At 56.9% G+C, this 19,119-nt stretch overlaps 4 protein-coding genes across 4 annotated transcripts; 1 reads left to right on the top strand and 3 right to left on the bottom strand.

Moving 5' to 3' along the window:
• Positions 1 to 2,292: 2,292 nt before the first annotated feature.
• CAMK2N1 (calcium/calmodulin dependent protein kinase II inhibitor 1) lies at positions 2,293 to 5,277 on the bottom strand. The gene is made up of 2 exons (XM_053963156.1): positions 5,035 to 5,277; positions 2,293 to 4,198 (listed from the first exon to the last, which is right to left on the bottom strand). Exons 1-2 carry the CDS (start codon positions 5,192 to 5,194, stop codon positions 4,128 to 4,130), a joined length of 231 nt encoding a protein of 76 aa, XP_053819131.1. The 5' UTR covers positions 5,195 to 5,277; the 3' UTR covers positions 2,293 to 4,127.
• A 2,249-nt stretch (positions 5,278 to 7,526) lies between these two features.
• On the bottom strand, positions 7,527 to 10,920 carry MUL1 (mitochondrial E3 ubiquitin protein ligase 1). The gene is made up of 4 exons (XM_053963073.1): positions 10,761 to 10,920; positions 10,575 to 10,662; positions 9,574 to 9,694; positions 7,527 to 8,868 (listed from the first exon to the last, which is right to left on the bottom strand). The coding sequence occupies exons 1-4, from the start codon at positions 10,878 to 10,880 to the stop codon at positions 8,148 to 8,150; spliced, it is 1,050 nt and encodes a 349-aa protein (XP_053819048.1). The 5' UTR covers positions 10,881 to 10,920; the 3' UTR covers positions 7,527 to 8,147.
• Positions 10,921 to 12,058: 1,138 nt separating this feature from the next.
• On the bottom strand, positions 12,059 to 13,506 carry FAM43B (family with sequence similarity 43 member B). Its single transcript, XM_053963074.1, has one exon. The coding sequence runs from the start codon at positions 13,166 to 13,168 to the stop codon at positions 12,278 to 12,280; it is 891 nt and encodes a 296-aa protein (XP_053819049.1). The 5' UTR covers positions 13,169 to 13,506; the 3' UTR covers positions 12,059 to 12,277.
• A 2,634-nt stretch (positions 13,507 to 16,140) lies between these two features.
• Positions 16,141 to 18,523, top strand: CDA (cytidine deaminase). Its single transcript, XM_053963075.1, has 4 exons — positions 16,141 to 16,356; positions 16,633 to 16,744; positions 17,006 to 17,063; positions 17,697 to 18,523. Exons 1-4 carry the CDS (start codon positions 16,182 to 16,184, stop codon positions 17,808 to 17,810), a joined length of 459 nt encoding a protein of 152 aa, XP_053819050.1. The 5' UTR covers positions 16,141 to 16,181; the 3' UTR covers positions 17,811 to 18,523.
• The last annotated feature ends 596 nt before the right edge of the window (positions 18,524 to 19,119 follow it).

Here is a 19,119-nt window from a genome sequence, read left to right as displayed (position 1 = left end):
AAGGAAAGTAAAATTTCTTTCACATATTTTTCCATTTTTCATTTTTCTAAAGCATATTTTCTGTCTAATGCCACAGTACAAAACATGAACCCCAGCGGTGAAAACAGTCAAGCCAACGGATCAAAAAGGGTTTGATTCCGTTAAAATGACTGGTTTTGTGTCTTCTCCACCAAAGGTCACTAAAGCTGCTTCCTTCTGAGTAATTGTGTTTTTTCAACAAGGGAAGAGGGAAGAACTGACCCATTTTATTCCCCAAACCCACAGCATTTGGGGGCAGGATGGAGCATCCCCTTCTGCAGCCCATGCTGTCCCTCCTCTCTCCCCCCCATGATAAATAAATTACTTTAGGAGTGCTGGCCTAGTTTAACATGCCCTAGTTTTGATGGAGGAGGGGAAAGAAAAAAAAAAAAGAGAGAGAGACTATTTATTTTGGGCAGTTGCTTCATGGGCGTCCTTTTGGGAAGAGCTTCGGGGGACTCACCCGCTCCCCCTGCTCCGCTTTGCCCTGGCTGCAACACACTGCCCTCAATTTTGGTTTCTTTTTCTGAGTTACTGCTTAGGTGATGTGGAAATGAGTGGTGGAGACACTGATCCAGCCCCAAAATCGCTGTCCATTGCTCTGAGCCCCCCCAGGACTGGTGCCATGCCAGGGGGCTTCCAGGGGCTGATGCCTCGAAGCCTGCGGAGCACGAGCAGCTTTAGAGGTGAAAGATACACCCTGGTTCTGAGTGTAAGTGGTCAGGGTTGGCTTTGCTGCAGGAGCAACTGTGTCAGTACCTTCCCCCAACACCAAAACCCCTGGGAAAATGGGATTAAAGCCTGTGTTTGGGCATGGCAGTGGGCTTTCACAAGTGCTCTGGGTGTCGATGGGACCTTTGCACCTCGCTCGTCCCCCCTTCACCCTGCTCTTCCAAAGGTGCCAAGTTTCCTCCGGTAAACAAACCTGCCAATGGCTCTTTTCTATACATTTTATTTTTTCCTCCCTTTTTTTTCCCACCCCTGCCAAAACAAGCAGCCCATATGGGCAGGGTTGGGTGGGGATTTTTGCAGTTTCCATGGGGATTTGGCTCTGGAGCTGTTGGGTGCTGGCTTCTGGGGTTTGGTTCAGCTTTTTTTTTCCCCTCTGATCCCTGTAACCGGAGCATGGTGATGGCACCAGGCTCCCTTCCCGGCTCCGGCATCTCCCAGCCAAGGTCACCGGGGAGACCGTAGGCAGCCGCCGCCTGCGTTGGGCCATCTGTTAAATAATGTATGCAATAAACTCCTGCCCCGGGGCCAGCTTAATCCTTAAATCCTCCTTCACAATACCATCTCCTGGCCGTGCGGGATGCCCGGCTCGGTCTCCTGGGCGCATCTTTCCCCACCATTCCTCGTGAATCCCTCTCTCCTCGCCCCTCCATCCCGCATCCTCCCGTACGCGATCTCGCTGGGCTCTCCTGCTCCATTATTTATGTGCCGCGCATGAAAGATGCATATAAAAGAGCGGTTCATAATTTAGCAGAATCTCCTCTTCTTTCAGCCTCCCCTCCCCCTCTGGCTTCAGGCTTTCTCTGGATCATTACCGGCCTCTCCCGGGCATCCAGGTGGTTTTGGGGGGATCCCGGGGCTGTGCCTGTGCCCCATCCTCAGATCACCCATGGATGGGTCTGGGTTTCAGGGTGGTTTAAGTGCTCAGAGGTCTTTAGATGTATGGAATAAAGTGGTAAATTTGGTTTGGCAGACCCATAGATGAGGTTTTTACAAAAAAAAAAGGGGCTTTTTGGTGAACTTAATTACCCCAGTGCTGCATCCAGCCCATGGTTTTGTGTCTGACGAGCTCCCAGGCACTGTGTCCTTGGCACACGTGTGATGCTTGGCTCCTCTCTGGCTATGTCTGCTCTCCCAGAGCCCTGGGCTCACCCCCAGATGCTGACTGGGGCAAAACCCGTTAGTTTGGGAGAAAAAAACCTCCCTTCTGGGGGAGTTCTCGTGGTTTGGAGGTGCAGAAGTTTCCCCAGCATAGGAAATCCAGGGGCTAAAACTGTGTGTAATGTGTCCAACTCACACAGCCATGACCTCGCAGATGAACTTGCTGGGGAAAATTGGAAAATAATTCAGGATTTTTCAAGGGAGCAATTTAGCAAAGCTCCTCATCATATCCTGGATGTGGGAGAACCTGTGTGGGCTAAAAATGGAGCAATAAGTAGCAAAGGTGGTGGGGATGAGAGCACTGTGCAACCTTCACACCCCAGCTCCCTGTGCCACCCCAAATTAATCCATGTGCCCCCCAGGTCATCCTGTACAAATCCCAGCTCAGCAACATCCTGCTTTTATTGCAATATATGATTTTCTTTGCAATTAAATCCCAACCCAGGACCTGTTTCCCATCCGTGATTATATTGTTGCTCCCTGGGCACAAAGGTTGGCTCGTGCCCTCGGTGGCGTGGGCAGAAGGGATAATGGCCTTTTCTAACCCCAGGATTTGGGTTTTAGGGGGAAGGGAGACAATACTCCCTTCCGCAAGGAAGGAAAACGCCCATTTTCCACAGCTTTTCCCATCAGAGAAGGGGAAGCCACCTTTAATTCCCCATTCCCAACAGCCACTCTCAGGACCCAATGTTGAATTTTTCCATTAAATTTCTGACCCTGAAGCATTTTCCCATCAAACAAAAAAAACCCACAAATAAATACTAATTACAATTATTTATTCAGCATGAACAGGGTCTGTGCTAGAGAGTGGGGAGGTTCTCCTTAGTTATTTTGGGATTATTTGGGGGGACAGGGAGGGATGCTCATGCTGCTTGACCCTGGCAGCCCACGGGAAAACATGGCAGATCCGCATTTATTTTTTTTTTTTCCGTTTTGTTTCATTTTCCTTTTTATTCGGACATTGCAGAAATAGCCCTGTGTAGTGGATAAAAGTGCAACATACACAATATTTAAGAAAAGGAGGAAAGAAAAACCTGCCTTGAGGTCTGTCAGTCAATTGCAAACAGAAACAAGAACCAAGCCCGGGCGCCAGAGGCGCTTTTTGTCCCCCCCACCCCCGCTTTTTTTTTTCCCCTTTTGTTTTTATGCACGTCATGCAAAATAGTTAAAAAGAAATATTAGAAAAGAGAAGTCAGAGAAAACCCCACGAGAGATCGACCGAGCCCTGGAAAGAGCAGAAAGCTCGGAGTGCTGCTCGTCTCGGGGAGGGAATCGCTGCCCTCCAGCATCTCCAAGTGTTTGGCACTCTTGTGATTACATTAAATAATTTCTTTTATATATATGTTTTAATACAGTCTATTAAATAGAGGAAACTGCCACAATATAAGGAAAAAAAAACCAAGATCACCCACACTACAGACTGCATGGTAGTTAGAAAAGCTGAGCATCCCCCCCACCCCCCCGTACATATAAAATCTGTCCCTTTGCTCACAGCAACCAAGAAGTACAAGCTTTAAAAAATAAACCAGCAATTCTTCCTTCTTGCCTTTCCTTTATAAAAGTTTTGGTTTTTCCCCTCAAGAACCTTAAAACGTGACTAAAATTAAATATATATATATATCTATTTTATATAATTTCCCAACATCCAAAGACATCAACATAAAAAAAAGAAACTCATACAGAAGGGGATAGCGTGGTACATCCAAGTGCACGGATTGATTTTTGCAAGATTAAATCATGTAAACAAGGTGCCCGCGGGGAACAACCCTGGCCGGAGGGAGCCTCCAGGGGCTGTTCCCCCTACTCCCCCCATCTCCCGCTGCCCCCTTTCCTCTTACCCCCCGATCTAGCGCGGCACAAGGTTCATCAGCCCGAGAAAAGCCATCCCGAGTAACTCAGAGCCGCGGCGTGACTCCTCCGTCCATCCCTCGGGGGTGGGGGGTTTGAAGCAGGTGACTATTTTCCCGATTACATAGATATATTTTAATTTATGATCATTTTTGAATTCGTGGCTGGGCTCTGGCTCGCTCCCCGCCCTCCCCTCCGCGCGTCTCCGGAGGGCAGGACGAGCCGCGGTGCCGCGGGACCGCGGGCGGGCGCGGACGGCGCTCCCGGCGCTCGGCGGTCGCTGCGGTGTTGGGGGTTATTTTCTGCCGATCACCTGTGCCACTGTAAACCGACCCCACCCCGGGCCTCAGCCCAGCGTCCCCAGGGAGGCTTTAAACACCGGGAGGGGCCTTTTCGGAGAGGTTTTGCAGCACATCATCAATTCTATCATCTTCAATGACCACTAGAAAGCAGAAAGAAACAGAAGCGCGATTAATTTTCTGCCGCCGTGCTCCCCCCGTCCAAGGTCACCCTGGGGGGGGTTGGAGGGTCCCACATCCCTGGAGCGGCTGCTGGCAAAGCTACACGGAGCCCGACACGCCGCAGGGTGCCTGGTGCACCGTGTCCCGTCCCCAGGGAGCGTCCCCAGTATCGCACACCCCGGCACTGGTGCCCTGTCCCTGGAGACACACTTGGCAAAGGACACGTCCCCAAGGAAGGTCCCCTCACCTCTGTGCCCTGCAGATGATCTCCAGGGAATGTCCCCTGTCCCCGAGGAAGGTCCCTGCGGCCCTATACCCGGTGAAGTGCCCAGGGCACAATGTCCTGTCCCCAGGGAAGGTCCCGGCTACCCAACACCCCGCTGACAGTCCTTGGGACGTGATGCCTGACATCCTGCAGGGACTCTGGTGCATCGTGCCACGTCCCCGGGGACGCTTCCCGGTGCCCTGCATCCCCGAAAGGTGCTTGATGCCCCATCCCTGGGGAAGATCCACGGAACACGATGCCCAACATCCCTCAGGGAGCCCGGTGCACCATACCCTGTCCCTGAGGACGGTCCCCAGCGCCCTGCATCCCTGGAGAAGGTCCTCGGGACGCGATGCCTGACATCCTCAGGGAGCCCCGGTCATCATGCCCCGTCCCTGAGGATGGTCCCCCGTGTCCCGCATCCCCGGGGAAGGTCCCCGGTACGCGATGCCCAACACCCCGCGGGATACCCGCTGCATCCCGCCGCATCCCTGGGGCCGTGTCCCGCATCCCGGGCAGCTCCCGGTGTGCCCCGATCCCTCCGGCACCCACCTCTCTTGCTGCGGCCGATCTGTCCCAGCTTGGGCGGCCGCTTGCCCTGCCCGCCGGCCAGGAGCCCGTCGCCGCCGCGGAGGCGAACGGGGAAGGGCAGCTGCCCCACGGCCGCGTCCCCCGCCAGCTGCCCCTCGCCGTAGGGCGGCCCCTCCGACATGGGGGCGGCGGGGGGGGACCCGCCGCCGCCGCCGCCCCCCGACAGCCTCCCGGGGCGCGGGGCCCGCGGGCCCGGGGCAGCGGCGCAGCGGGCGCGGGGCAGCCGCCCCGTCACATCCCGGCCCGGCCGGCGCTGCTCGCGGCTCCGCGGCTGCGGCGGCGGCCCCGGCGGCGGCGGCGATAGAGGAGCGGGAGGCGGGACCGGGCGGGGCGGGGCGGGACCAGCTCGGCCCCCGGCACCGGCGGCGGCACCGCCCCGCGGGCTGATCCCGCACCCCGGGGATCCCCGGGACTGCCCCGCCGCTTGCCCCGCAGCGTCCCAGGGGAGCGCGGAACGTCCTCAAGGAGCCCGGGCCTGCCCCGCAGGCTCCCCGCGGAGCACGGAGCATCCTCAGGGTGTCCCACAGCATCCCCGGAGAACCCAGAGCTGCCTAGCAGACACCCTGCGGAGCCCGGAGCTGCCCCGCTTCATCCTCAGGATTCCCCAGCCTGCCCCTCAGCATCCCTGAGGAGTCTGGAGCTGCCCTGCAAGGATCCTCGGAGAGCTTAGGTGGCCCCACAGCACTTTTGGGGAGCCCAGAGCTGCCCCACAGCCACATCTGGGGAGCCTAGACTACCCCACAGACACATTTAGGGAGTTCAGAGTAGGCGCCCCTCAGCCACTCCTGGAACTAACCCCTCCACACCCCTGGGGAGCCCAGCACCAGCTCCCAGGAACCCTGGGCACAGCCCCACGTGCCCCGCAGAGCCCAGCAGAAATGAGACATCTGGGGGCCTCTGGCACTTTGTGAGGGGCTGCAGCGTGGGGGGACTGGGTGTGCTTGGCTGTGGGCCCCCACGAGCATTTCCTGGGGCACTGCAGGAGGACTTCTGAGTCACTGTGAGCTTTCCATGGGGTTTTCTATGCAGTCACTGCAACACCGTGGGTCATTGGGGTTACTGCCTGGCAAAGTGAGTGATGGGAAGGTTGGGGATAACATTTTGAGACAGACCACAGCTATGCTGGGGTGTTCAGGCTGTGAACACATCTGTGGTGCTTCTCCCACAAAGCAGAGCAGGAGGACAGTAGCAACAGCAGTAAAGAACCTGCAAGGCTGAGTTAGAGGATTTCCCTGGAATCCAGAGCCTGGCTCATTTTGGGGCCGAGCAGAAAGGAAGGACAGGGTGCCTGGTGGTACCAGGGCTGGGGTGCACTGTCCTGGGGCTGCTCCCATCTCCGAAGCCCTCGTTTGCTGAAATCCTCAGCCCCCAGAGCTGCACAAGCCCCTCTCCCCTGTACCCTGCCCGCCCCCGAGCTGTCAGCTCCTTACATAAGGTTGCGGCTACGCCCGAGATATCACAGGGAAAGCTTGGAAACAGGAGGCGAGGGGTAATGGGGAAGCACAGCCCCTCCAAGGTGTATTTTTAGGCTTTGCCTGATGCTCCATTCCTGGGCAAAACACCGATGCTAGAGGCCGTGTCCTGACTGGTCTGAGGGGGATTGACCTCCCTGCTGTCCCCAGTGAGGGGGTGAGGCTTTTTGGGGTGGTCATTCCCCTGAAGAGGGGGGACACCTCTTCCAGCAGATGGGATTCTGTCATTTCAATCTGTATGCTGGGTTTTGGGGCTGCAGTGTGGCTTCTTGAGCTGTGTTCAGCTGTTCCCTCTGGGATTGGTTTGCGGGCTGCCTCGCCCTGCAGGCAGCCACCGCCATCTACAGCTGGTGGGACGCGGCCCTTTCCTGGCACGGGAATAACCAGGGACCTGCTGCTCCTCAAAATCCAGCCGTAGATTTGTGCCTCACAGCCAGAATGGCCTTCGGACACTGCCCGGCTGCTCTGGTTAACGTTTAATGAGGAAACAACCCATCATTTTCACTGTGAATTCAGGGGTTTTTAAATGCCAGTCGATGGGAATGTTTCTTTTTAAATGTGCCTGGGGGATTTGGATGGCTCTGCCTGGAGTAGGGGTGCCCAGGGAATGCCTCAGTCCTGGGGTTTTCAGCTGCTCCTACTTGAGGCTCCCTCATCCCCCAGGAATGTTTATCTCATTGTCCTTCGAAGGAAATGTTAATTGCAGCAGCACTTTGGGTCCATTAACCCTCCTGGGTGCATATGGGATTTATGGCAAAATAGGAATGTCAGGGAAAGGAATTTTCCTTTTTTGTGTCAGTTTGGGGGTTTGGCACCACCTGTGTCATGAGGGGACAGCAGTGACTGTCATGTCCAGTGCATGGGGGGGACAGGTTCCCCCCCTCAGCCAACCTCCATCATGGCTTGGGATGGTCCAGGCTCACCATGTCCACCTCAGGGAGGACAAACCTCACCACTCTCATGGAAATAATCCAACAGACACACTTTTCATCCTATTTTATTACTTCACACCCCGTTTGCTATCCCAAGCCAAGCCAAGCCAAGCACAGCCATCAGCCACAGCATTCTCACATGCCCATCCTCACACCCTGGTGTGACAAAGCCATTTTGGGGGGATCACAGAATTACCTGTGTTCACACCCCCTGGTACGAGCTCTCTGACAGCCCCTCCTGCTTCATTAGGCCTTGCAGCTCTCTGGAAGCCTCACAGGAATTCTGCAGCCTCACAGAACCCTTAATACATTTTATTTCTGTTTTCCCCATGTTTTTATCAGCTGGGTAAGGGGCTGCAGGCTCTGTAACCATGACACAAACCCTGCGAGTCCAAACCTTAACAGAAGAGCTCCAAGCTGCATCTTCCCCCAAGCACCTCACCCTTTGCAAGGAATCAGCTCTCTCAAAAACATCTCCAGATTATGGTGTGAGCTCTGACCGGCTACAAAGTCACCTTTTCAGACTCAGCTCAGCCCTCCTGGTGAAGCACCCACTCCCTCAAGCTCCCTCCCCTTCCCCAAAACCCACCACCCAAGCAGCGAGGCGACCAAACCCCTTTGCCAGTGGCAGCTTTAAATCCAAAGTCTCCCCCCCGAGAACCACAAAACATTAACTGTTGTACAAGGGAACCATCCTGGTGATGCCCTGCCTGCAGATTGGGCACTTTTTGGGCTTGGGAAGAGCCTGGTAGCACTCGTGGCAGGAGCAGACGTGGCCACACTCCAGGAAAACACAGGATTTGGTGCTGCTCAAGCAGACCACACAGGCGTTTTTGAGGATCTCCCCCCCCTCGGTGTTCGTCAGGCGCTCCTGGGCCTGCCGGAACTCCTCCTGCATCTGCCGGAGGCGCTGCCGCTCCCGGTGGTGCCGGTACTGCTTCCGCAGGAGGAAGAACAGCACGGCACAGGTGGCAAAGCCGAAAACGACCGTCAGGATTTTCCAAAACCGGACGCTGGACTCTTGTTTCTGCAGCAAGGACTCGAAATCCAGGGAGCTCAGGTAGTAGGGCATGCCCTGCTTTGGGGGCTGCAGCTTGATGGTGGCATTGTCCAGGACCAGCTCTCCCACCCCGGTGAGGGTCGTGCCCACCTTCAGCATCTGCTCCGTCTCCTGGATGCCCTTGGGACGCTCCCCGCTGATGTAGTGGCCGATGACATCCGTGAAGGACTGCACAGAGGGGTGGAATTTCTCATACACCGTCTCCAGGCTGAGCTCGGCAGCGTCCAGAGGCTTCATCACCCGCACGGCGACGCCGGCGCCGTCCTCGGCAGGGACCAGGTCAAAGGGGGTGGTGTTGGTTCTCTGGTGGATGATCTTCTCGTAGTCGTTCCTGGGGAGGGAGGAGGGGGGGAAGAGAACTGACTGCCCCTGACGGGAAACACAGCCTGGGATGACCTGCTGGTTTTGGGGACTGCCAGATGGGACATGCCCTGAGTGGAGCTTCTTTGATGGGGGTTTCTGGAGAACACCTTTCCCCTTATGGCACTGTCCAGGTGTGCACGAGGCCACTCCACCCCCATCTCAGTGCTCCACAAGTAGTGGGGGCTTCCCCCATCCCTACCTACTTCCTCCTCACCTGCCTGTGGCATTCCCAGCTGTCACAAACCATACCGTGAGGGGAAGCACCATGTGTCACACACCCCAATTTGGTAAGTGTTATCAAATGCTTATCCAACAGCATCACTGGGCTCTGCTTCAGCAGCTCTGCGACCCCTGGGTGTGGGGATTGCCCAAATCCAATTAATTTCTGTTCTGCAAGTGGGTATTATTTGGAAATGCCATCCTCTGGTGGGGTAACAAGGTGGGGCTGATCACTGTTCAGCCTGTGTTGGGTTACTCGATGTGCTCTTCTCCTCCAGCCCCTCTGTGAAAGCCCTAAAATCAGCCAAACCCCCTGTTATGGCAGCTTTCACTGTGGGGGCTACTTTGGGACCCAGCTTTGAGGCACGTGGTCACTCTGGCCATGTCTGAGGCCATTTCAGGGTGTCAGACCCCCCACGGGCACCACAGGTGTTTGAGGGTACCGAGCACATACCAGAGGTGGGTGGTTCTGTTCCACACCATCTTGTGCTCCTGCAGTGTCAGCCTCTGAACCACGCCCTTGCAGCTCTCCACAAACTGACTGCTCAGGGTGTCCTTCACCGACCGCACCACACCTGCAGCGGGAGCACAAGGGCCAGCTGAGGGCTCCTTAAACAAACCCTGGCCACGGGCTGGGAGTGACAGGACCATGGGGAACGGCTTCAATGGGCTGCTAGGAAGAAATCCTTTGCTTCCTGGGAGGGTGAGGAAGCCCTGGCACAGGGTGCCCAGAGCAGCTGTGGCTGCCCCTGGATCCCTGAAAGTGTCCAAGGCCAGGCTGGATGGAGCTTGGAGCAACCTGGGACAGTGGAAGGTGTCCCTGCCCATGGCAGGGGGTAGGGCTGGATGAGCTTTGAGGTCTCTTTCAACCTTTAAGGCCTCTTTCATTCTAGAATTCTAAGATGGAGGCAAAAGGGCTGAGAGCCCATATTTTCTGCTGCCTGTGGCTGCTTGGCGGGGGGGAAATGACCTGATGGGCACAGGAGGAGGAGCTGGGGATGAGATCCCCTGGTGAGGAGCAGCTGTGCGGCAGGATGTGCCCCCCACCCCCATTTTGGGTCCTGTTTGAAAGAAATGAGGGATTTGTCTTCACAAACAAACTGTGGGTCTGCTGGTAGATAAAGCTCGGTACTGAGAGATAAAGGAAACAATGGGAAGAACCATAAATGCCACAGGAATTCCACTGACTGAGCCAAGGAAAAGGAAGGCGGGGGTGAGGTTATACATTAGAAGGGGGTGTCAGGTATCAGGCATTTCGGGAAGTCTGTACCTTTCAAGTGCCTCAGCCAATAGGGAAAGAGAGAGAGAAATGAGAATAAAAAGGAGGCTGCATCCTCTAGTAGTCTGAGAGACCCGATGGGAAATGCCCATGACCTCTCTTGATTCGAATAAAGTTACAGGACTCCTCTGTCTCCTTTTTGGACATAAACCTCTGGTGTTTGTACACGACCCTACCTTCTATGACCGCATAGGGCACGCAGCGTCCGGGCGCCTCCAGCAGCAGGGCCCGCAGGTCCCCGTCCAGCCGGACCTTCCTGGCGCCCTGCGGGGAACAAACACAGGCCGCGGCTCAGCCGGCGCGACCAGGCCGCGGCTCGGGGCCCCGGGAATGCATTCCCCCGTCGCACCCCTCACACCCACCTCGAGGCCGCTGGCCACGCGAGCCTTCTGCCGGTAGATGGAGTAGAGCAGGGCGGTGATGGCGGTGCTGGCGGTCAAGAGCACGGCCTGTGCGGCCGAGGGCCGCCCGCCGCCCTCCATGGCCGTCAAGCCCGCCGTTACCACGGCAACCGCCCGCCGCGCCGGCGCGTGACGATGACGTCACGAGCGGCGCTCTGGCAGCCGCAGTGCCGCCATCGAGACGGGCGGGTCCGCCAAGGCCGGGGCTCCGCAGAGCCCTGCTGGGCTTGCGAGGGTAACACAGGCTCTGTGGGTACCCCCGCAGCGGTGGCGGGTCACAGCCCAGCCCCACGGAGCCTTAGAGGGATAAATCCCATCCTTGGGAGTTTACGGGACCCCACCTCCACCCTGGGGTCTTGCGGGGGGACATCAAACTCCAGCCTCACCAGCTTCTGAGGGGGATTAGCCCAAATCCCAGCCATCCCTTAGGATCTTGGCAGCTGGCCCCAAATCCTAATGCCCCCGGTGCGCGGGGAGAGCATCCCCCGTACCCCCCCTACCACCTTGGGGGTGGGGGGACAACCCAAATCTCGCTCTTCTGCTAAGTTTGCGGGGGCAGTCAGACCAAAGCCTGTCCCCCCGTGGCCAGGAGGGGATATCTCCCCGAATCCCAGCCCTACAGCCCCTTCGGGAAGGGGCTACAACCCCTCACTGGGCTGTGGGGCAGCAGCACCATGTGGCCCCCTCACTGCGAGGGCTCAGCCTCAGGACGCAGCCCCCAGCCCCACTTTGCAGAGTCCTTTTCCCACGCCCCACAAAGGGCCATGGCAGGGTGGCGGGTCCCTGCTGGTGGGGACACAACCGCCCCCTCCCCCAACTCCCACCTCCCCCCCCCAATTGCCTTACCATCGCTTATTCTGGGAAAGCAGCAAAAGGGGAAGAAAAAAAAAATAGCAACTTTTTTGTAAATTATTGATCTTCAGGCCCTTGGTGCTAATTTGGAGTGGGGGGAGTGGTGCAGGCAAGTTCTGCTCTCCAGTGGGGTCCAAGGGGCCAAAACCCCATCACTGCTCCCCCGACGTGGGCGGCACAGCCGCCCCCCCAGCTCTAAATTTAAAAAATCAAGTTGCCATGACTACGCAGAGCTGCTCTCCCCCGCCCTTGGTGCTGCAGGAAAGCACTGTGGACCCCGCAGCCCCCCTCCTTGGCTTGCCTTTCGAGAGGCAAATGCAATACAAACCCCCCAAACTGCTTCAGAGCCGAGCTTAACTCTGTCGTCCGCCAAGGTCCGGGCAAGACACAGGCGCCATCACACCGCAGAAAACACACATTCATTTTATTATTATGGCCGCTGTGGAGGAGGCACGAGAGCAGGTTCATGTGCGGGGCCGGGCGGGGGTCCCTGGGGTGCAAGCCCACCCCCACCATGGGTCTTCCTGCAAACGGAGCCGCTGTCTTGTCCAGACTGATCCCCGGGGAGGGTCCAGCAGCGGCTCGGGGCGCAGGGAGGGCACCTCGTGCCCCGGGACCGCCAGCGCTCAGCACACGGCGGCCCGGGGCCCGCGCAGGCTGCATCCCCTCATGTCGCTGGCCAGCCGCAGCACGGCCGCTCGCTCGGGGTCCCCCAGGGGTGTCCCGGCGCCGAAGGCCTCCTCCTCCTCCTCCTCCAGGATGGAGCTGAGCCGAGGGGCGCAGCGGGCCCGCTCGGCCGGCGGGCGGTAGGGACACTTGGCGTTGAGCAGCCTGCGGAGGGGCACCAAGGGCACGATGGCGTCGCCCAGGAGCTGCTGCTGGACGTGGCGGAAATCGCTCTGTCTCTTGAGGCGCTTGAACTCGTTGAAGGCCGAGGCCGAGGTCTGGTAGAGGAGCAGGGCCATGGCGCGCGCCTTGTCGGCCTTGGAGACCAGCACGGCGTGGCAGCGCAGCACCACCGCCTTGTTCTTCACCTGGTGCCGGTACACCCAGGCGAACACCTTGGGGTGCCGGCGGTCGGCGGCGCAGTAGGTGATGCGGTGCAGCAGGTACGCGTGGCCCGGCCGGCGGGCCCCCTTCTCGCAGGGCGTCATGCGGATGCCATGAGGGCCCAGCGTCAGCGTCATCTTGGCCCCGCCGGCGCCTGCCTCGCTCTTGGCCCAGATCTTGCCCACCGCCTCCTCGGTGCAGCCCTCGCCCTTGGCGTGCAGGGTGACGGCGTTGCCCAGGTACCTCACCGTGTACGTCGGGTCCTCCTTGTTCAGCTCCACTTTCTGGCGCTTCCCGCGGAAGACGCTGCCCAGGCGCTCCAGCGGGCACTCGGGCAGCAGGTCCGGGCAGGAGCGGAGGAAGCCGGCCAGCAGCGCCGCGTAGCTCAGCCCCGGCCCCAGGCTCTTGCCTTTGCACTTACGTTCATTTTCCACCAGCACGAACTTGCTCCGGCGCCAGGGCAGCATCTCTGCTCCGCTCCGCTCCGCTAACGCCGGCCTCGCTCGCGAGCAGCGGGACCACCCCCCCAAGCCCCGAAGCCGGTTTGGGGGGTGTCCCCGCACCCCCCGCGCAGGGGGTGTCGTCCCCTACCCCGGCAGCGGGACGCGGCCCCGTACCCGATCCGGCTGCCCACGGAGGATGCGGAGCCGAGGAGCCGCCGCGTTCCGGGTGCCGCCTGCGCCTGATGCTGCGGGAGCGGCGGCGGCTGCGGGGACGCGGCTCTCCGTGGGCTGCTCCACCTCCCCGAGCACGCGGGGAGCCGCCGGTGAGCGACCCCCGCCGGTGAACGGCCCCCTCCGGTGAGCAACCCCCGCCGGTGAACGGCCCCGCCGGTGAACGGCCCCGCCGGTAAGCAACCCCACCGGTGAGCGGCCTCGCCGGTGAACGGCCCCGCCGGTGAACGGCCCCGCCGGTGAGCGACCCCGCCGGTGAACGGCCCCGCCGATGAACGGCCCCACCGGTGAGCAACCCCACCTGTGAGCGGCCCCGCCGGTGAACGGCCCCGCCGGTGAACGGCCCCACCGGTGAGCGGCCCCGCCGGCTCCGTGCGCGCTCGCTCCGTGCCCCGGCAGGGATAGGAAGCCGGGGGGAAGAATCAAGCCCCCATCCCCATGCAGAGCCAGACCCCCAGCGCCGACACCCACCGGCGTGAGGAGAAATTCCCTAATTTCCCACCCGGGTGGGGGGTTGATTTTGGGAGAGCCGGATGATGGCTTCTGACACTGGAACGACAAAAAGGTGGGGTTCCCCCCCCCACCCCCCCGAATCAGTACGTTGCACAAGGGTGTGTGCCAGGATTTGCAGATCCTGCAGGTTTGCTGGCATTTTTTCTTCCAAACCTCCCATTTGCTCCTGTTATTTCCAAGCCAGTCAGACCTCTTTGCTGCTCCTCTCCTTTTGGGCTGAGCTGGCTTTTAAACTGTTGCTTTTATCTCTGGCCAAGGCCCTAGGACAGCTGCTCTCCAGGAGAAATTGAATGTTATTTCCCCATAGCACAGCTCAGGGGGAATTTCTGGTTTCAGCCCTGCAGTGGAGTCTGAGGCTGCTCCAGGATTCAGTGCCTTTGGCTCAAACCCTGATTTCCATCTTTTTTTTTTTTCTTCTTACCATCTGGACACAAAGCAGGGAAACCCCCAGGTTTGGGGATGCTCTGTTTGCCTTGGGATTGAAAAATGGGGTGGAGAAAGGGGTAAAATAACACCACGTGCCCCCACTTTTAGTCTACGTGGGGAAGAAAATGAGAGTGGGGTGTTGCAGGGAACGGGAAGCCATTTCATAGCAGCTTCCCAGATTTTCTGCAGTTTGAGTGAAGCAAATACAACCCTAAAATAGCAATTTCACAGGCAGACAGCACCAGCCCCACTCTCTCACTGCCGCGGCCTTGACAGCCTTGAAGGTTTTTTGCAGCCAAAATAATAAAAAATGCATGAATTTGTCTGTTTTTCAGCTTTTCTGATGCAAACATGGGCTGTGTGGTTTGCTCCCAGTGCAAGGATGGTTTTGGGGAGATGGCAATTAGGGAATTAGTGGTAATGAGGAAGATTTCTATCCATGCTAGCCTCTGTCTTTCATAATTTCTATTCTTGCCCTCGCTGACTCGAGATGAGGATTGTGTTTACTGGCTCGGTGTTCATATTGAGAGGGCAGGTGTGAACCCACCCTGAAAGCTTCTTTATTTACAGATCCCATATTATTTGGGTTGGAGGGGTGGGGGCTGTGGTGTCCCTCTACACTGGTTTGATCCCACAGTGCCACCCACAAGTTGCCCTAGGACTGGTTTTCCTTTTTTCTCCCAGATTTTGGGGGGCGAGGGAGACTCTGCACCACATTGTATATAGGGGGAAACAACCCGGATTTGCACTTGAAAGCTGTGAAAAAGGGTTGTGGGCTGGTTCAGGGCTGCCAGTCCCTCCTCTCACTCACTGCCCTGGCAAGTAGTGGACTGTCATTGCTGGGTTCCAGAATGAACAAGCACCCTGGCAGTGTGTGGGAGATGGGTTTCCTGGTTATCCCTTGGACAATACCGATCTCAGCATCCTAGCTTTGGTTTCTTGGGATGCCTGTGGTGGTCTCATTGTCCCATACTCTATTTCAGCTCCTGGAGTTTCAGCCCCATCAGAAGCCACTCCCAATTTGGATGCTGCTTCCCAGCCCGTTGTGGCTCCTCAGCAGCGACCCAGCAGCAAGATTTTCTGGCAAAACCAGCAGGTAAGGCCAAAATCCTCCCAAAATCCAACAAACTGTACAAAAATCCCAGTGATAAATCCCTGGGGGCTGTGACAACCATCCTTGCAGCTAGAAAATGGGGCAGGAAGCTCCTTGGGCAAGGGGAAAAAAATAGAGAAATCTTTAATTAAAAAACAATTTGATGATCACCTGGGAGCCCTTTACCTTGTGTGGGCTGATTCCCATGGAAGCACTGGCCAAACTGAATTTGGGCTCCAGCATGAGGGCATCTGAAATTGGGCTTTTGACCACCTGTGTCTTCCGCCTGTTTCCCCTGTTGCCTGTAGTTAGAAGACCTGGGAAATATTAATTTTTATGATTAAAATATATTTATATGTATTTTTTATGCTTTCAATCATATTAATTTATTTCTCTTTATCTCACTGATCAGGAGCTGTTGTTCCTTCCCCCCAGGAATGATTTAAGGGCATTTTCCTGTGGAGCCACAAAACCAGTTTTGAACTGAGGAGGAAAAAAACCTCCGGGATGGCGGCGGAAAAATGTTCTGCTGGGACAGAGAAAGGAGGAAGTAAATAACGAAAACAAGAGAAATTGGAAAAAATGAGGCAGCAGGCAGGGAGAGGATGTGGGAATCCCTGAAGACAGTGCTTTGGGGGCCAGGGCTGTCCCTGAGGATGCTTCCCAGAGTTCAGCTGCTTGCCGGGGCGTTATCCCGGCGTCCCGGCCAGCCTATTTTCCAGGCGAGGAAATATTTAACCGCGGCGTCAGCGGGCAGGGCAGGCGGCTGCGGGAATGGAGGGAGGCGGGCAGCACCCGGTCCCTGCTGTCCCCCCGGGCCAGCCTCAGGGTGACCATCTCCAGCTCCTGCTGCGCCGCAGCCGGGAGGCCAAAAACTGCGCCTATTGCCCCTACAGCCAGTTCCCGGTGGGAGCTGCACTGCTTACCGCCGGCGGGGAGATCTTCTCGGGTAAGATGGGGATCTGAACCCCCCCCGGGGATTTTGGGGAGCCCCCAGCAGGCCTTGGCTCATGTATGAGGGTGCAGCGGGGTCATCCCGGGGTGCTGGTGTTGTGTGTCCTCCCCCACTGCCTCTTGGCAGCCGCCATCCTGGACTGAGCCAAAGATCACAGCGGATGGGAAAATAAATAGGGGAAGCAGGGAAAATGGCTTTTCTTTGTCAATTCCCTGAGAAGAAAGGAGCTGGTGGGGTTTGAGGTGGCTGATGCTGGGGTTGTCCCTGCAGGGTGCAACGTGGAGAACGCCTGCTACAGCCTGGGGATGTGCGCCGAGCGTGCTGCCATCCAAAAAGCCATCTCCGAGGGGCACACCAGCTTCAAGGCCATGGCCATCGCCAGGTGAGGGTGCTCCGAGAGCTGGAGTGGTGAGGGATGGGATGGGCAGCCAGCAGGAGAACCCCCGCTGCTCCTCAGGGACAGCTTCTTTTGCGGCAGCCCCATCTTTTGAGGAGGGAAATAAAGTTTTTGCATGCTATTTTTGGAGGAACTGGGGGGCAAGTCTGTTATGGCTCTGTATTTTTCGGGGCATGAGGGTCTTCTGCAGGTGTTCTTCCCTCCTCTGACCTCAGGACTGAATGCTGTGCCCTTCTTCTTTGGCAGTGACATGGGAGACCACTTCATCACACCCTGTGGCGCCTGCAGACAAGTGATGAGAGAGGTGACAGCTCGTGTGGGGCTCCATGGCTCATTCCCTGATCCCAGACACCATCCCCTGAGCCCAGGCATCTCCCCCTAAAACACCTGGAGGTACCAAGGAGGGTGCAACGCCCCATCCTCAGCCCCAGGGCTGGCTCCAGCCTCCTCAAAGTTCATTATCTCCCGGGAGAGGGATATTCCAGCCCTGGGTGGGTGTTCATTAGCTCGCCTTCCAGGTGCAGGGTTTTGCCCTTGAGTCCTTGCTCTGGCAAGCCTGAAAATGGGGGTTTTCCTGCAAAAACTGAGTTTCCCACAGATCCTTTCTGGCTCTCATCTCCCTCCTCCACAGGAACCCCAGCACTCACAGCCCATTTTTGGGTTGTTAATATTTTTGTCTCGCAGAGCTCTGCTCGAGGGTCAGATTCAGCAGGTTCAGAGGCACTGGGGCTCATGCTGGTAGGGTAAAAACACAGAATCTGAGCCCAAAATATCCTCTGGGGGAGGTAATGCCGATAAGCCAATCCAAAATACATGCAATAGAGGGGGATGCTCCCTGTGAACCTGAAAAAAAGGGGTATATGAGTAATTTGGGGAAGAAATGCTGGTTCTTCTCTCCTTCTTCTCCCTCATCAGGCTCTTCTTTCTTTTCCTCCAGTTTGGCACAGACTGGGATGTCTACCTGACCAAAGCAGATGGCACCTACATCGTCAAGAGGCTGGAGGAGCTGCTGCCACTCTCCTTTGGCCCTGAGGACCTGAAGAAGGTCTGAGCAGCGTGGCCATCACCAGCCTTTGCCCTTAGGCACAGGGGACAATGGTTTTCCCCGATTCTCTCAGCCTGTAAGCAACTTTTTGGGAACAACAGAGTGGAAAATGTGCTTATACTGTTACGTTGCCTGTCCCTCTGGCTCATCTTCTAATTCAGTGTTGATTCGCAGACTCCAGCTCCACCTTGCCCCGAGGAAATGGCAAAATCAAATCATAGAAATTCCCTGTTATTAGTAAAAAAAGTGTCCAGACATCCCTGTAGGCAAGGGAGGGCATGGGTTTGATGCAGAACTCAAACAGGCTTTGGTACAGAAACCACTCCTGAATAATGCAAAATCATTGCTTGGGAAAATGCTGGATTCTTCAGCTCTAAAAATAAGTGAAAGCAAGAAGGAAATGGTCCATCAGCCCCAGAAGTAATTAGTGACCAATCCAGATTAGGTGGATTGCTGGAACAGGATGGTTATTGCACTGACCGTGTCCTTTGCTCCTTTCTCCCCAGCTTTTTTTCCTTGCTTTTATTCTGTTTGGGGTGAAGAAGAGGACAAGGAGTTTTTGGGGACTTCTGGAGGGTTTTGTGTCTCCAGGGAAATGCCATTTGTTGATCGTATATTGATTTATAATACAATGATAAATGAATTAATTACATTTCCCAGCCAGCGCTGGGTTGAGCATTTCTACCATGCCCAAGTGAAATAAAAGCAGTTCTGGTTTATGTCCTGCAGTTGTAGCAAGTGATGAAACACAGGGAGTGGGGTCCTGGGGCTGTCCTGCAGCCCAGGCAGGGCTGGGGGGTGCTGGATGTGCCCTGAGGGCCTCACGAGGTTCAACAAAGCCGAGCACAGGGTGCTGGTCAGGGCAACCCCTCAGTACCTGTACTGGCTGGAGGATGGAGACCACTCCTGCTGGGAAGGACTTGGAGATGCTGGTGGATGAGAGGCTGGATGTGCCTTGGCTGTGGGGCTGATCCCATAGCATGGGCAGCAGGGGAGGGAGGGATTCTGGCACAGGGTGCTCAGAGAAGCTGTGGCTGCCCCATCTCTGGAAGCCAGGTTTGGATGGAGCTTGGAGCAAGCTGGGATAGTGGAAGGTGTCCCTGTCCATGGCAGGGGTGGAACAAGGTGGGCTTTGAGGTCCCCTCCAGCCCAAACCAGTCTGATTCTGTGATTTGATGATTCCACACACTGGGCTGTGCCCTGGCTGTTCCCAGGGCAGTGCCATGCTCCATGCCAAGGCACTCCCAGCTGTGGCATCCATGCCCTCCATTGCACAAGGCTTTACCTTGGCTAAACCCCGCTCTGTGCCCCGCTC

This window comes from Vidua chalybeata, chromosome 22 (genome assembly GCF_026979565.1).
Source record: "Vidua chalybeata isolate OUT-0048 chromosome 22, bVidCha1 merged haplotype, whole genome shotgun sequence".
NCBI lineage: Eukaryota > Metazoa > Chordata > Aves > Passeriformes > Viduidae > Vidua > Vidua chalybeata.
This window is presented reverse-complemented; position numbering and strand designations above follow the sequence as displayed.